The 17,075-nt window shown below is 40.2% G+C and overlaps 1 protein-coding gene across 3 annotated transcripts in view; it reads left to right on the top strand.

Annotated features, from left to right (window-relative positions):
* IGF2BP3 (insulin like growth factor 2 mRNA binding protein 3) overlaps positions 1–17,075 on the top strand; it is a 115,702-nt gene that overhangs the window by 65,156 nt on the left and 33,471 nt on the right. For all 3 annotated transcript variants that reach the window (XM_062622528.1, XM_062622527.1, XM_062622529.1), the window contains 4 exons: positions 6,158–6,209; positions 6,298–6,361; positions 14,341–14,625; positions 16,767–16,901. In XM_062622528.1, coding sequence (XP_062478512.1) covers positions 6,158–6,209; positions 6,298–6,361; positions 14,341–14,625; positions 16,767–16,901 — 536 coding nt within the window. The remainder of the gene's footprint in view (positions 1–6,157; positions 6,210–6,297; positions 6,362–14,340; positions 14,626–16,766; positions 16,902–17,075) is intronic.

The following is a 17,075-nucleotide window of genomic DNA, read 5'->3' as shown; positions in this document are numbered from 1 at the left end:
CCGTTACCTTTTTATTTTATATATGTGGTGTGTGCGATTATATACATATAAATATAAAATATATAAATATGTATATAAATAAATGTAAATGGTCCAGCAGTATTATCTGGAAATACTTTTAAACACATATGGTATGCGGAGTTGGTTACAATAGCTGTAGTTATGGTTGCATGAGATGTTCTACCTGAGACCTATCATCAGTTGCTTTATAACTTTTTCTTAACTTGAAACACTGAAGTTGAAACAGTCCAAATCATCTCTTCTTTAGTACAATTAATCAACTTATTTTTTGAGTGTTTCAGATGTTCCATAATGAGAACAAGGTAAATAGGGTTTGCTCTTGGGCCTGTAGGAGGGATGTTGGCTCAGGCGGGAGGATGGCTCTGCTGTCAAGTAGCAAGTCCAGCTTGTGCAGAGGAGATTACTTGTCAGTAAGAGTTGTGCCCCTGTTACTCGTGACACACTTCCTTAATTGTGCAGCAAGTTGAGGACTTTCAGGAAGACAAACTCCTTTGACTAGAGAAATTGAATGCTGCCATGGCAAACTGAATTCTGCACCTCTTGGTCTCTGGTGCTGAGCACACTGTTAAAGCAGAAGTTGCTGTTGGTTACTTAGAGTGTGCCTTGACTTCAGTTTGTCTTGTGATGAGCCTCAGGTCCCTCTTGCAGAAGTGCTGTGTTCTTCTTGCTACCAGAAGTGACTTTGAAGCTGCTCTTTGAACACACAGGCGTGCCGAGTGCTGTGGAAAATCAAGCCCTTGGTGTCCAAATTGGTCACTCAATTAGTAGTTCCTTTGTCAATTTTGTCTTTGTTCTCTGTGGTTCAGATTTACATTCTTAAAACCCTGGTAATGCCACCTAAACAGAATTGTATTATAGGGTAAACTTATTAATAGTTTCGAACATTTGGATGTAACTGTAAGTTCCCAGGAGAAGAATTCACTCCAGGGTTTGTATGGGATGTGGTAAATAAGCCAGAGTTATTGTTTTCAGGCGCTGCCTTTCTGGTGTGTGCAAACAATGACTTCAGCAGCTTCCAGACTTATTTTTCTGATTCTTCCAGACTATAGTCATGGTTTCTTGAGACAGTAAACTGGGTATTGGAGGGCCTACAAGATGAAAAACACCATCACCATATGCTGCAGTGTATTGAGCCATCACAAAGTGGCTTTGCCTATTCAAATGTCTTCACAAGGTTTTGGAGGAATAACTTTGTCCTGGCAGACCATGTGCTGTTTTGGGTGCTCCATGTCCATGCTCCTCTGACTTTACAAGGGGCCAGCATGTTCTTTCTTTTTTGGTGAAAATGGGTGAAGTTACCATATTTAAGTTATGACTGGTGGCAGTGGTCCAGACAGGCTGCCCAGCCTGGGAGGTGTGCTGGGTGACCTGGGGCCAAGCTCACCTGGACTCCACACAGGTGATGCAGGGTTACCCCATTGCATCTTTCAAAAATAACTGCTTCCTCAGACATTTATTAGGGGCTTCTTCATGTTTAATTTTCTGCACAGCCGTGCTAGCTGGGCCCATTGTTGAGGATGTGCTTTCTACCAATGAAAAGATTATGCCAAACTGAAGCTGCTTCAAAGACCCATTTTGGTATCATCAATTGCTGGCAGCTGGTGGGGCTGCAAGAACAGTGGTGGCTTTGCAAGGTCCTGTTTCACACATGGAAGTCGCAAAATGCCAGCTCTGCTTGTGCTGCGCTGCACACTGGGTGTCACACCAGGCCAGTTTGAGCTGCATTAATATAAGTAATTGAAAATTGTCTTTTTCTTGTGGACTTAATTATAGCAACAGAGTACTTGAACTGTGTGTAGATCACATTAATGGTTTCAGCCAGGCTTGTTATCTGGAGTGATGTCCCCTCCTTTCCTTACTTGTCTTTTTTGTTTTCTCTCAACCCATCTTTCCTCTTTCGAATCAAAAAGCAACTTGCACTAATAACTTCTTTCCTCAAATTGTTGCCTGACTCCCCCTCCACCCCTTCTTTGTTAAATTACCCAGGATGGTCAAGGCCTTTGCAGACAAAAATTTCCACGTGGTGTTCTACCGAATGATCCTGATCCTCCTATCTCTTTGCCTCTGCTGTTTGTGATTTGTTGTGTTGTCTAATTTTAACTCCTAATCAATGTGACAGGAGTCATGGAAACGAGGGCGATGGTCTAATGTATTTGCTCTACATGAGTAGAGAAAATAACTTCAGGTTCTACAGCACTACTGTGAAGATCCCATCGCTAAGTGCATGTGTGAGAGAGAAACAATATGGATAACTGTGCTTATGGACCAGATGTCTTGAGATTAATTTGCTTATGGCGTAGGGCAGAAATCCTACAGCACCATAAGATGATGTGTATGAAATAGTCTGTTCTGAAAGTGCAGAAAACAACTGCTCTGCTTTGTTCAAAGGTGCTACTTCTAAACCTGTGAAATCTGTATGAGAACTGGGATATTTTAATGTGTGCTTTGAGCTCTTGGCTCTACTGAAGAGTAATGTTTCCTTGTTTCTTTTTTCCTTGTAAAGCAGTCTCAATTTGTGGGGCTTGGTGTAGGGTAATGCTCTTTATAATGAAGTCAGAATTGGCTTTTAGAGCTTGATGAATGAAAGTCCACAGTATAAGACTGCAGCTTTTTGTGAGAGAGACATCTGTGCTATAACAAGAGCAGGAGACCCAATTTAGACAACTGCTAGAAGGAGAGCTCAAGAAAAGGAAAGACTTTTTTTCCAGCTTAGATTAAATATTTGTACAAATAAACTTTTCTTTTCAGCTGCTCATCAGAATTGCTGCTGCACCACCAGCTTGGCTTTGAATTTTGTTCTGATTGCCCAACAAGGCTGTACATGAAGAGTGTTACGGAAGAGCAGCTTAAACAAAACATGTTTGTTTTGCAGCAGAGCTAGAGGCTTTGGGCTAGAGAGGAAAAAAAACAGGGAGAGGGAAAAGACTGTGAAGAGAAATAGGAAAAAACTAAGGATGCGAATAGAAACTGGCTATTGCAGTAAATACAAGTGAAGCAAGAAACATGCAGGAGTTCAGTTGTGTGTTTTGAAAGTGAGTTACAATAGAAGGTCTGGCTTCTAAGACAGTTGTAATGACTTTTCCCAACTGAATCAGCTGGGTCATTTAAAAGTGTTCTCACCCATGAAGCTTGTTCCTCACATGCACACGTGCATATACCTAGACTGCTGCTGAAACTTTACTAGTGTGTTTTAAATACAGCCTGGTTAAAAGACCAACTGTGTGGCTGATCACACTTGAAACCTTGCTGCTTGAGAACAGTGGTGATGAAAATGCAAGCATCCAGAAAGAATAGTGCTGTGGAGAACAAGTGTCTTTAACCTAAGAGGATTTTTTTCTCATTTCAGTTAAAGAAAACTCCGATTGTTTACGGAAACTTCTCATAAATCTGTTTGGTAAAGCAACACTTTTAAGAATATGGGAACTCAAATCACTTGGATTAAAGCCCAGACGGACAGTGTTTCTGACTGACACAGCTCAAAAGAGGGTTAAGGAGCAGCATAAGTGGAGAGCTCCTGGTGAAGATGGGTGGGATGCTCTCTGTGCCATCCTGAGCTATTCCTCAGTATTAACAGCAAAGGACCCTTTTGGCTCTTGGGCTTCTTGGAGCAGATGCAAGACTAGTTGATTGAGAGGTTTCTGATGACTGATCAGAAACATGCTGAAAGTAGTAGTTTTTTGAGAAAATATAGTATCTTTAAAAACTTTCGTGGCTTCAGCTTTAAAGCATTTTGTTTCTTGAAGCTGATGACATTAATACGTATGTCTTAACGTAAAGGTATGCTTAGCTTAGAATATCAATTTGATATGGAAATAGTTCACAAAATATTGATTAATAATTATGTAGCAGAGTTTTGTGGTACCTCTGGCATTCCAGTTTTGATCTTTTCCTTTATGATTAAGGATGACAGTGAAATTCTGTGATATTGAAGCAATGCCTCTTTAGGGTAGAGTGGCATGAGCTGGTGATCTGTGCAGTTGAAATTTAACAAATTTCTGTGTGTCTGAACTAACTAAAGACTGTAGCTCACATTGTAGTACGGTCTGCTGTGTAGTACAGCAAGGGTGTTGAAACACCGTAGGGACAAAGAAATTGCTTTATCAGACTAATGAACTCTTTAGTATCCTATTTCAGGTAAACATCTCAGAATGAGCTCTAAGCCAGGGACTTACTTTGCTTTTCTTGTTTTAAAACCCTGAGCCCCACCTGAGATTCTGCTCACCTGCTGATCTCAGTGGAGGCACAATTACCACTTAAGTTGTCTGTGGAAGAAGGCTTTCCTCTAATCTCATGCGGTGACTCTCCTGGCTTGCGTTGGAAGTACGGCTGCAGACCTGCAAGACCTTACAACCCTACTACTAGTCTGTGCCAACATTTCAGTTGTCTTGAAAGGCTCTTCCACAGCCTTTTAATTTACTTGAATCCCCTGGAGCATGAGGAATATCTAGCGGATTTCAGAGCAGATTTTACTTTAGTTTCAAATTGTCAGACCTGAGCAGTGGCAGAAAAATTTAGTTTTTAGGGGATTGAAAAGGCAAACTCTGAGTAGGCTAATCTCTATTTGTAGAAGGAGAGGACAATTAACAACTTGTCTATGAAAACGAAACAGTTGCCAACAAAACTTACTAGACCCTGTACAAGAAAGATACAGAAATTCTGCAGTTGGAAGTAGTAGTGCAGTGCTTTGCCTTTTAAATACCTGGTTTGAAATGTTACCTTTGAAATGTCTGAGCAATTTCCTTTTTAGTAGGTGGTAAAGATTGGAAATTATACTGGTGGAAGTTGTCATTAAGTTTGGGCATATAAACTGCAATTTATCTTAAAAATGTCTTTTATATTGTAATAAAAATATATAGTGCAGTAATAAATTATAATTTTGAATTCTTAATCTCATGAGGTTGTAAACTCTGAATTTTACATTTTTAGGGACTGGGGTTTTGTACACGTACAGTTGTTGGTTATACCAAACGGGAGTGTACTGCAGTGAGAAGCTGCACAGATGTGTTTTTATGCCTACTGCTTTCTTTCTATCCCTGCTTCCTTGTTTTGTTCCTTTCCCAAAAGGGGTTGTTCCATTTCATACTGACATTTTGCCCGAAGAGACCGACCAAAGTGAAGAATGACATGTTGGTCACAGAAGATATTGCAAGTTTACATTTTCACTTCTTGGTGTAAATAGTGAACTTTTCCAGCATCATTTTAATTCTCGAGACAAAACATTTAGGATGCAGTAAACCACAGTGATGTACTTATGTTCTGTGCTAGTTACTGCCACAGTCACATTACTTCTCACCAGGAAGAAAATGAATTATATAAAGTGGGAATTTTAGGAAGATATAACTGTGGGTATTGTTTTAACTGTAATATTCTGGCACTTGGGGTTTCCTAAAAGGCTCATTGTCTCTTGCCCCTTCATCCTCCATTTGACTAGAATAAACCAATGTGTGCCAAATAAAATCACTTTATTTGGATTTCTTTTGCCCTATGTCATATGGTTTTAGCCCTTCCTCTCTACCTTTCTGCCAAAGGACAAATTGCTTCTTTCAAATAATGATGAAGAGACTGTTGTGCGAGTGATTCCTCTGGAACAGGTCTTTGGGAAGACTGTTAAAATAATTGCGGAACAGCTCTTTATGTACTGGTTATTCTGATTAACTTCTCTATATAGACAAGCCGCCTCTAAGTAAGAGAATGACATTGTTATACTGGGCAGGGGAAAAAAGACAAACCCAAACAACGCAAAGTTACACATATGTGCTTGGGATGCATGGAAAGGTTTTATTTCAGATTTGCTCTTCTCTGATTCTTCCTGCCTGTGCTTTAGCCCACTCTGAGGATAGGTGACTTCGAAGTTTATTTTCAGAGTGTGTGACTTGCAGTGCCATGTGCCTTCTTGGAATTATGTTCTATATTTTCACATTCATGAGGTTTCACATGCAGATTGTCTGATGTGAGAGAAAACAAGCAACATGTGCTTGTTCTTCTCAAAATAGTCAACATTTCTTCCTTATTGGAGTGGATGCCTTGAATGCTTTATGTTCTGATAAAATTATTACATGTTTTACTAGTTTTACAGCCTGGATTTTGTTAATCTGTTTTGAAGTTTAAACCTGTCGTTTCTTTTACCTCTTCATAGGTGCTGGACAGTTTGTTAGCTCAGTATGGAACAGTGGAGAACTGTGAGCAAGGTATGGCTCTGCTCTCAAATTGCTTTTAAATTTGGAGTGGGAAGTGAGCACACACTGAACCTTTTTTTTGTTGCATTTTTCTCTCTAGTGAACACTGACACGGAGACTGCAGTTGTAAATGTAACATATGGCAATAAGGACCAGGCTAGACAGTAAGTTTTTAATGTACTTGTTACTGTTGTCTCACTTGCATTTTGGGATTCACATTGTTGTGATTTTATATGCAACTTCCCTTCTGATTTATGTATTGATAAAATGATCATGTAAGCATTAACTTTTAAGACAGTCTCTTAGTCTTCCCCTCACCAAGCCTCGTGTGTTTTATCCTTATTTGTTATGTTTTATTATTATATTTTCCTGCACTTTGATTAAAAATAACTTTGAAAAGTGAAAATTTGGGTAGAAATATTTGATGAGAAAGGGCAGAAAGTCAGTGATTTGCAATGACAGATGATGGGAGTTATTGCTTAACGATTCTTAGTCATGTTTTAAAAAGTGTTGTGATGCTCTTTTACAGTGCCTGTTCTGTGTATGTCTGGTTAGCAGCTGCATTCTTCCCCTATTTGTTTGCTATTTTGATACAATTTTCCCTTAAGAAATATTTTTTTTTAATTAGAAAATTTAATGCTGCTTACAAGCACAAAAAAAAAGGTCATAATCTGAAACCTAAAATAATTTATTTGGGTTTTTTGAACTTTGGGGCGCATATTTTATGCTTGCTTATATCTTCAGTAATCAATAACTTTCAATTTAGGTATTAAAATTGAAAAACATAATGCTTAACTTAATGGTTGCATATCACTTTCCTTCAAAACTCCATATTATATATTATGCTATAGGTTTAATTTTTATTTTCCACCACAGGTAGAAAAAGGAGTTGTGTGCTCCTTAATTTTAGATCTGGTGACACAAACATTTCTTCCCCATCTTTTTAGTTGTAGCATGTTAAACAAAACCAAGCCCACCGACTAGCCTACAATGATCTTTTTATCTTTGAAGTTTCTGCCACCTTGTGGCTAACTGGGATCAGCAGTTAAGATGCAGAGTACACTTATGGTATACATTAATTTAAAATTACAAATGAAATTATATTTGTACATATAATTAAGTAATTATGACTCCTGTGTAACTTGAATGCAACACATGTATTTAATCTTTCAAAGTGTTAGGTTACTTGTTAGAGTATTCTAAACAAATGTGATGGGAAACTTGTGTCAGTGGTGTCTCCTGCGTACACTGGAGCTGGAGGAAGCAATCTTTGTCTGAATTCACTATTCAACTTTTTTCAAAACCAGAATCATTCATCAGGTTCTTCAGGTTCTTTTGGTTTTAATTCTGTTGTTCAGTAATTACAAATGTTGGATTTTTAGGTCTGAAGAAACCTGTGGTGCAATATTAAAAATTAATGCTCCATGTGCCAGTTCCTTCTTTGAAAACGTAAGAAGGAAGTACCTAAAATACTATGGAAAGAAGCATGATGTGTATTTTTGAGCTGTCTGTCATCTGTGGTGTGGGTTCCTGGACTTGTGCAGTCCCTTTTGAAGTCAAAACCAACAGGGTACAGTTTCTCTACCTTCAAACTCTGCTTGTTAATTATGAAGGTCAATCCTGAGGAAATGCTGAGATAAGCCAAGATTTTTGCAGAAGTGTCTGACATGTGATTTCTCACACAAAACAGAATTTAGTGACAATAACTGAAAACATCTTTAATCTGAAGCAGGTGAATTAGCATCCAGCATGAATTGTTGGAGGAGGACCTGAAGTGATAGAGGCCAAATGATGACATAGAGTTTCTTTGCCTTGGAACAGGTAGGGCAAGTGGAGGAGCCTTGATTTGCTATTGTGAATGGCTTGGTATGGACACAGAGTTTTCTAAGGGGATGAGACCATTTTCTGTACAGATTGTCTGGGTTCAGAATGCAACCTTGCAACCGTTTAGAAACCCCTAAGAGAAGTGGCCAGATAGAGGTTTTTGTAGGAAAAAAAAAAGGAATTGTAATGGAGTGTCACTACAGGACCTGTGCATGTGTGTATTTCCGTGGTGACTGTGGTGGTGTTTCACATGAATGGCTTTTCCAGCCATGACATAGCTTTTCTTTGTGGAACTGGCTGTGGAGGATAGCAGTGGCTGTGGAGGGGGACTGGTATGCAAGAGCTTATAGCTGATAAAAGGCAGTATTGATTACCCTATGCAGTGCAAGGAGTAGCAACAACTGACTATATCAAAAGCAAGGAGTAGCAAGAACTGTGACTATATCAAAAGCAAGACGTAGCAAGAACTGACTATATCAAAAGCTGTTTAAAATTGTTGAGAATCAACAGCTGATAACAAGCTTTGTATTTTGAAATTTAGCTGTTTAGGGTAACTGATGCTTTTAGCCATGACTTTTGAAGCAAGCACTGCGTCATGAAGGTGCCTGTGCTACCACATACAGTGGGTTCCCAGTTCTAATTATGTCTTTTGTGCCCTTTCTGCGACACATACTAACCTCACAGTTAGTGCTGGCTGACAAAACAGGCAACGTTGGCTACTTCCCTGCTGAATAGACTGTATGGCATTGCTGTGCCTGTTGGAGTGTGTACCAGCAGTGCTGTGTGGTGAAGGTGCTCAAGCACAGTCTGGAGATAGTTTTGATGAGCAGTTCTAAACAAGTGTGGTATGCATTGCTTGGAGGATGTTACTTTTGAACAGAACTTTAGGTTCCACCCAGCTGGGAAAGTGAGCTGTCTTGCAAGTCTAACTGTTGTGGCAGAGGTGTGCTTTTATCTCTAGGTTGGAACTGCAGCTGCTGCATATTCACTACAGGGCTGCATCCAAAATCAACTTGGAAACTGAAACTGGTGAAGAATGCTGCAGTCCTTTTGAGAAGCACATCTTCGACAGAGCATGTAGCACCCAAAATCTAAGACAATTATTGGCTTCTAGATAGAATGAAGGTCAATGGCTTTGACCTGTCACAGTGATGCCTCTCTTTCCTAGCTGGACAGGCATGATGTTATCTTGGCAGAAAAAGCAGGATGCTGCTTTTTGTCTTTGAGGCCAAGGAGGGGAGCCAGCATGGCTGGTAGGTTTGTGGAGAGAGGTATGCACAGAGCCATGCACAGGCCTGCGAAAACCATCCTTTGCTCTCTGGGACTGTGCACAGTGAGAAGAAGGCTGGGTCTGCCAGCCAGAGCAGTGATCCCATTCCTCTCCTCCTCTCCTGGAAGTGCCTGGGAGGATGAGGGAGTTGTTCCAACTCAGAAACTATGCCTGCTGCTGTCCTTCCCGGAAGATGGAGGAGGTCTTACAAAGCATGTACATCTTGTTATGGCATATGCAATTATTGAATGTCATGGTGAGATATGGAATATTTGGACAAGTTCAGAGGAGAAGCAGCAGAGCCTGGGGCCCACTGTTTGGTTTGAACACACAAGCAGCTACATGTAGGTACTGAGAAAACTTGGGACTTGCTTGCCAAAGGGCACCCCCGCTTTTCCCAATATTGATCCCTAACTGAAACCAACGGGAGGTGCTGACAGTGTCCTTGTGATGTGCTGCCACCTCAGTTACAGCTGTTGTATTCAGAAGTTACACCACCTTCTCTTTCCCTCCCCAGAATGTTCCAGTGCGTAGGTGTCTAGTGCTTGCTACAGGATTTAACCCCACCCAAGATTTCAGAAGGGAAATTTTGTGCAAGGCTGGCATCACATATATATGGACTGGGTGTATATTGGCTTAGTATGGGTCTGGGTGTTTGGTTTTTATTTCATTTTTTAGCTCAGGAATGAGATGTGCTTGTTGGTTGTTATCTCATAACTAGTGGTGTATTATAATAAATATAAGGAGCTCAGGGGACGTGAATTACTTTGAGTGTTAACACGCTAGTGGTCACCTTATAATTAAAATAATTGCAAAAAGAAAAGTATTCTCTTCCCCCACCCTTTCAATGAAGCACAAAGCTGTGTGCACACAACATGTATCCTTGATGAACGAGTAAGAGTTCGTGCAACTAATACTTTCACATACCATTGTGGGTCAGGGCTAATGTTGCCATAGGAACGATAATACTGAAAATTCAGTGGTGTATGGTTATAAGCTTCTTTTTTTTTATTTATTTTCAGAAATAGTAATGAAATTTTAATTTCATTATTTTAATATTAATAGATATTTTTATTTAATGTACAGAAATGCTATTATGCCAAAGAAAAATTACCCTGTATATCTGTCTTCTCAGTATGCAAATGTTTCTGTTCAGGGAGGAAAAAAGAAAGGTGGTGTACGTACAAGCTGCGTGTGGGAGTGAAATATGTTCTCCATCTAGTGCTTAGTGTCATTACACTATCAATGGATGAATGATTTCCAGCACAAGACTCAGTGCTTTTACTGTATTCATTTATCTAAGATGTTTAACCTCCACTAGCTTCCAAGGGGGAAGGCTGGGCAAACATCCTCTCACAGGGAGCTTGGGAGAGGACAGTGGTGAGATGTCACATTAATGGGGTGACTGATTTAGAAAATACTTGTTTAAAGGTTTAATTTTTATGTAGCGATCCTCTTCTAAGCACGCATCACGTGAACATAAGCCAGACTACTATACATCTTAGCAGAGCCTGCTAAGTATCTTCTGCAGTCCCTTGATGAATTTGGATTTTTAGTTAATTTTTTCTCCATCGTTGACCTCATTAAGTGACACTGAGGTTTTTAGCCCTAGTGTAAAAGATGGTTTGTGGGTTGTTTCAGTAGGTACCAGTAGTGCCCTCTGACAGGGGTAACCTGCACAGCCCTTACCCAACTTGTGGTCGTGGAAGGAGACTCCAGCCCTGTTTGGGAAGGCAGAGAGGTTTGCAGAAAGGCAGAGGTGGTGTTGCTGTGGTGTGCCAATGTGAGTATATGCTTTACTAAAGGAGCTGGATTTAACATGTATTTGGTGGATTGCAAGAGTGATGATAGCTTTAACTAAAACCGGTACCACTAGTGCTGTGAGGAACCAGTCATTCACTTTCCTCTTAGGTTCAGCCTATAAAATATGGAGAACTCTGGCTCAGAGGGTGAATTGTTATTTTCCTCTAGTAATACCTAGACAAGTGATAGTACTATACTGTAGTGTCTCTGGTATCTAACTAGAGCAGTGAACTCTAAAGCAGATTTGCCTTCAAACACTTTCCCCAAACCAGTCCATCCCGTACTGTTATTTTTCCATGTTATCATATGGCTTTGGTGGCCAGGGATTTTTCCTTGCTGACATAATTGATTTTCCACAATGGCAAAATTCTCAGTTGGCTTTGAACTTCATAGAATCATAGAATAGTTAGGGTTGGAAAGGACCTTACGATCATCAAGTTCCAACCCCCCTCAATTCAGGGTACTTACAGTCATATAGAACAGCTTAGCAATTCCTAAATTGTTCTTAAGTAGAACAATTCCAACTCTTTTCCAGGAAGGGTATGGTGCATATATCTATATATATATATGTATCTATACACCTGTGCCAGCTGTTCCAATATTTGTTGTGAAAATATGATAGGTATGTGGGTTGGTTGCAAACAAGAAGCCTTATCTTTTCTTCCCCTATCACTTCTAAGGAAGAGTGAGAAACCTTGTGCACTGATTTAATATAAGGTTTTGTGTTAGTTCTGGGATTCTGGTCTAAGACATTTTTAAGTCAGAGGAGACTGAAGCATTTTGGGAAAGATCTTGTCTGATCTTGTCAAATGAATGCATGGAAGGGAATGAGTTGGGATGGATGTCAATCCAGAGCCTACCAGCATGTTCACAAAACTGTTGGTGCTCATCGCTCCAACATCCTGAGGTTTGGTTCCAAAAGAAATAGGGTTTGTGCAACTGCATTGCCCGGTGGTGCCATTTCCTTCGCTGGCAGCAATTCAGCTTTTTGGCTGATTTCAGTAAAACTCAACCCAGAAATAGAGGTCTCAGTTATTTGCAACCACAAGAACTTAGTATGTTCAGGCTGCATAAAAAGAAAAGACTCCAGACCCCTTTCCAAGATAGGATCTCCATGGAGAGAATCTCCAGTGAAATGCCTTTCAAGCATTAGAAATCTCTGCAGAAACTAACACTTGAGAGATGAACTCATAAGAACACAAGCTTCACAAGTCTGGCTGCTCACTGTCCTTACGGTTTTGTAAACATTGCTTTCTGTAAAATAAAATGCTCTTCAAAGTCCATGGAGTAAAAGTCAGAAAATGTCAGCTCTGAAATAGCCTCAGCAAATTTTAATTCAGCTCTCTTTTGCCATATGCTGTAAGAGATTCTTCTGTTATGGGAGCAATTACACTCTTGCCCTGTTCCCAAAGGGCCTGTGTCTCATTTGGTGAACAGAAGTATGTAATGAGCAGTGATCAGTTATTCAATATTTTGCTTTCCTTGTTGTCCATTGGTGTTGCCTTGGGCCTTACTTATTATCAGTCCTTATCAAACACAAAGACACAAATTGCTTGTTTTCTCATAAGCTTTTTACTGTCCAATTGGAATAGTTAGAGGACACTGGTCCAACCCCTGGGGGTTGAGGGATGTGTTATCCTCTGTACCATATACTACTTCTTACCTGCAAAGCTGCTGCTTGGCTTTGACAGCTGCTTGAGACCCAGACTGCCAGATGGGACACTCGGGAGATGAATAGTACTTGTCACTAGCTACCCTTGAAAATTTAAGTGATTGGCTAGCGTCATCCTTTATCTCTGCAGTAGAGGTAGGAGTAAAAGTGTTTGCTAAACTGTCAGTAACCACCTGCAAATGTGTGTCTCCCAAACGGAGGTACTGAGTTAAGTACCTGAATTTCAGAGGCCTTGCTGTAGAGCATACGGTTATTGGAGCTTTGTAATGAAAATGTTGATAGGTTCTTAATGAAAGATGGGAACCTCCTCCCTCCCACTCCTGTAAACACAATCTATCAGTAATCTTTGGTCCAAGATTAAGCCTGGCATTTATAAACTACCCCAAATCAATGTGTGTTTCAGTGATATTGAAGTATCACTAATAATCTGAATAATAATGCCTTCTATAATGAAACTTGAAATGCCTTTCTTGTGCAAACATCTTAATTTTATATTACTAGCTTACCAGTGTGCTGCATGTAGCTTAGTTATTCCTGCTGTTTCCTGGCTCTTTAATCATAGACTCTACTTTGTGAGTAGAAGATCTTCTACCTTCCAGAAATTTTAAGTTTAGAGTTATGCTCCTTCAGACAAGAGGAGATGACCAGCAGGTCAGCTTGACTTTCAGACTTGACCCCACCTTGGTCAGAAAGAGGGTTGGGCAGAGGGAGAGCTCAGAGACCGGATGGCTATTCAGTGTGGCGGACCATGGTGTGCATTTGGGCAGTAGCTCTCTGTGATATTTAAGAGGGCTCTGCTTTGCCTAAAAGCACAAGATAACTTGAAATGCCATCTAAATGCCTTCTAACACCTTTGCATCTGTGGAGTATTTAATGGGCATGTTGACTTTAATTTCCTGGTTAACTATCAAACATGCTTACAACATGACTAGCTGGTAAGTTGCAGGGTGCTGTCATGGTTTGCTAAATGGCATCTCAAATGCCATTGAAGAGCTTTGAACACCTTCTTTCCTGCTGAGGATGAAGCAGGAGCTGTTTTTCATATCTTGTTTTTTTTTTCTCTTTTTCTTTTTTTCCTGTCATAGCTACATCAGTTATTGCAAAAGCTCCAGCCAAATAGCTATGCTGGCAAAAACCCTAATGAAGGTGCTGTGATAGCAGCTAAAATGTTTTCCCTCTGGTGCAGTTTTAATTCTATTTGGGAAACTGATTTTAATTAAATCAGGCAAAAGAATGCTTTTGAGTGTATAAGCTCTGTCTCCTGTGAGGTTTTGCTGATAGGGTTGCACCAGCAAAACCTTTAAAGTGCACAGAAGCCCAGAGAGAGCAAGAACTAACTTGTAGTCCTTAATATGGTGACTTACACAACTTTTTTTCTTTTTCTTTTTTTTAAATCAAAATCTTCACTGAAGAATTTTGAATGTAGCTTTTCATCTTGGAACCAGTTCTTAGCTTTGTCATGTGATTTAGAGCAGAAGTCCCTATCTGAATGACTTGTCATTTTATAAGGCCCTGCATGTGATTGTGGTTTGTTTTTTTTCCTCTCCTCTCTCCTCCCCTTTGCAAATAAACAGAGCAATAGAAAAACTGAACGGGTTTCAGCTTGAAAACTATTCCTTGAAAGTTGCATACATCCCTGATGAAATGGCAGCCCAGCAACCCCCGCAACAGCATCCCCAGGGAAGACGTGGATTTGGACAGAGGGGTCCTCCGAGGCAAGGGTCACCCGGTGCAACCACAAGGCAGAAACCACAGTCAGACGTTCCTCTGCGGATGCTGGTTCCCACACAGTTCGTAGGAGCCATTATCGGGAAAGAAGGAGCGACAATCAGGAACATCACAAAACAGACTCAGTCCAAGTAAGTTATTTCATAGAACTGTAATTGTAAGTTTTAATACTGTGTCCTCATCTCCCATGTAAAGGGAAACTTGTAAAACTTCACAACCTGTGTGGTCAGAGAACAACTGAAAATAGCAGCGGATAGGAAATCTCTGGCAAGGTTTATATAAGGACTGGCTTCTGTCCTTGGCTTATGTTCACATCCTATCTGACTTGTTTCTTCCTTTTTTTCAAAAACATGAAATTAGGCAGTGCTAACAGGATGGTACTTGAGGCCAGGGAGTTTGCTTACAGATGTACTAATAAGATTCTGGCTCAAAAAGTGGAAAAGCTGTGGTATGTTGGTCTGTGGGACCTACAGTCAGTGTGGCGATGTATCCAAGTCTTTTAAGCGTTTATTCTAGCTTTAGTTTAATTTAGGCCATTCTGAGGTCTTATACGTGTTTTAGTGTGTGTGTGGGGGAGATAACCTTTTTATCTCTTCTCACTACCCCTTATACCTCATCCCCAATGAATACATTTGTTGCTAGCAAGTTGCAGACCACATCAAAACACGGAGTAAGGAAATGTATGGGAGGCAAAAAGCAAGCCGCCAAGTGACCTAAGAAGCTTAGAGCACTAGGATCTAGAGATGCTGGAGGAGATTTTCAGTGCATGTTAAATCCCTACCCACAAGGAAGGGCTTAGTGGGAGGTGGGGATCATATTCAAAGAATTCTTCTAGGGTACCCCTAAAAGCAGAGAGTGAAAGATGCTGTCTTCAACAGTACCCTGGTATGAGCCTCTGGCTCTGTAGTTACAGAAGGCAGGACCCAGAAATGAGCTGTATGTGAGGTGTATGAGTGTGGAGTGGCTTCAGTTTTGAGAGCAGTTAATGAGGATAAGGGAGTCCTCTCTAATTAGACTCCCACCCTCCCAGCAAAGAGGCTCCCCACCTTCCCCTTCCCCCCCCCCCCCCCCAACTCCAGGATCATCATCATGATCCTACTTCCAACCTCTCATTAGCGGGTTGTAACCCAGGAGACTATTTGCTGTGTTTAATAACACAGGTTTAAGAGATTTGTGGTGTCCTGACAAGACTTGGCTGTAGTTTGCCTATGGATAACTAATTTTTTAGGTAAGATCTAAACCATCTAATTCCTGGACTATAAAAATCCTGAAAGATTGGCATAAGGAAAGTTTTTATCTCTTACAAGAAGGCTGGATTGAGTGGAAATAATTGCAGGCTGCAGACTTACAGATTTGTGACTTCAGGAATGATGTTTTCATTGGTTTGGGGATAAAAAAGAAATGTCATCTAATTTCAGTTGCACTAAGGATTGCCATAGGCTTCTTAGAAAATGCTGCATCGTTAACCAAAGTAAATTTTCAATGTCAAAAAAACCTGGTAAAAAATAAAAGGTTTATTGAAAAAGCAGAATGGTTGTTTCGGTTTGGTAATGGCTATTATTTGGGGGAGAGGGGAGGAAGCAAAAAGCAGAAGTAGGAAGAGTATGTGACCCAAGTCATGGCAGAGGACAAATAATATCCAAGGCATTATCTTGATGCAGATCCTAATTAGTTATTGCGAATTTCCTAGAGCTACATAAATGATGATGTAGACTGAGGCTTGTAGTTTTAAAGTGGAGTTAGTGAAAGGTAATGTCAGGACAAATTTTCAGCTTAAAGCATAGGAAAGTAATCTTGAGGATGAATGCAAGTTCTACAGTGCTCCTTGCTAGCAGAGAAATGCTAGGAAACTGCTGCTGTGGTCATTAGAAAAGACAAAGTGGAACAAAGCCTGATGGTCCTGTAGCTGCACACTCGTTAGTGGAGTGACAGGGCTGGAAGAGTATTGGGAAAGCTTGATGAAATTTTGTCTTCACTGGTTTACAGTAGATTGTCTTCCAGCTCCCCTGAATAACTTCATGGGAGTTTGATGAGAAAAAGAGATCCCAGTGTTCACAAAGATGGGGTTTAGCTGGTAAAATCAGGGTAGGGCAGGCTCATCATAACACACACACACAAAATAGCATTTGAGAGGTTTTGGTTGTATACTTTACAGAATTAAGTCACTTATATGTAGTCAGTGTTAGCTCAAAGTTAACTAGTTTTATAAGAGTTGAAAATATGCAAGGCTTAACGTATAGTATGTGGTTACAGTTAGTGTTTTTCTTTCCAGAATCGATATTCATCGTAAAGAGAATGCAGGTGCTGCTGAGAAACCAATTACCATCCACTCAACTCCTGAAGGCTGCTCAACGGCTTGTAAAATTATTATGGAGATCATGCAAAAGGAAGCTCAAGATACTAAATTGTGAGTAAAAGGCATTTCATTGTGGAAGCATTAAAAATTCTGAATCCTTGTTGACTCTGTTTAAAGAAGTAGTCTTTAAAAACAATTAACAAGTGAATCTTTGTTGCTGTTATCCACATTTGAGTAGGTCAAAAAAGGAACCAAGACTTTTTTCATTAGGACAGTCTACTTGTT

This window comes from Pezoporus occidentalis, unplaced genomic scaffold (genome assembly GCF_034315485.1).
Source record: "Pezoporus occidentalis ecotype Australia unplaced genomic scaffold, CSIRO_AGI_Poc_V1 ctg243, whole genome shotgun sequence".
Taxonomy (NCBI): Eukaryota; Metazoa; Chordata; class Aves; order Psittaciformes; family Psittacidae; genus Pezoporus; species Pezoporus occidentalis.
This window is presented reverse-complemented; position numbering and strand designations above follow the sequence as displayed.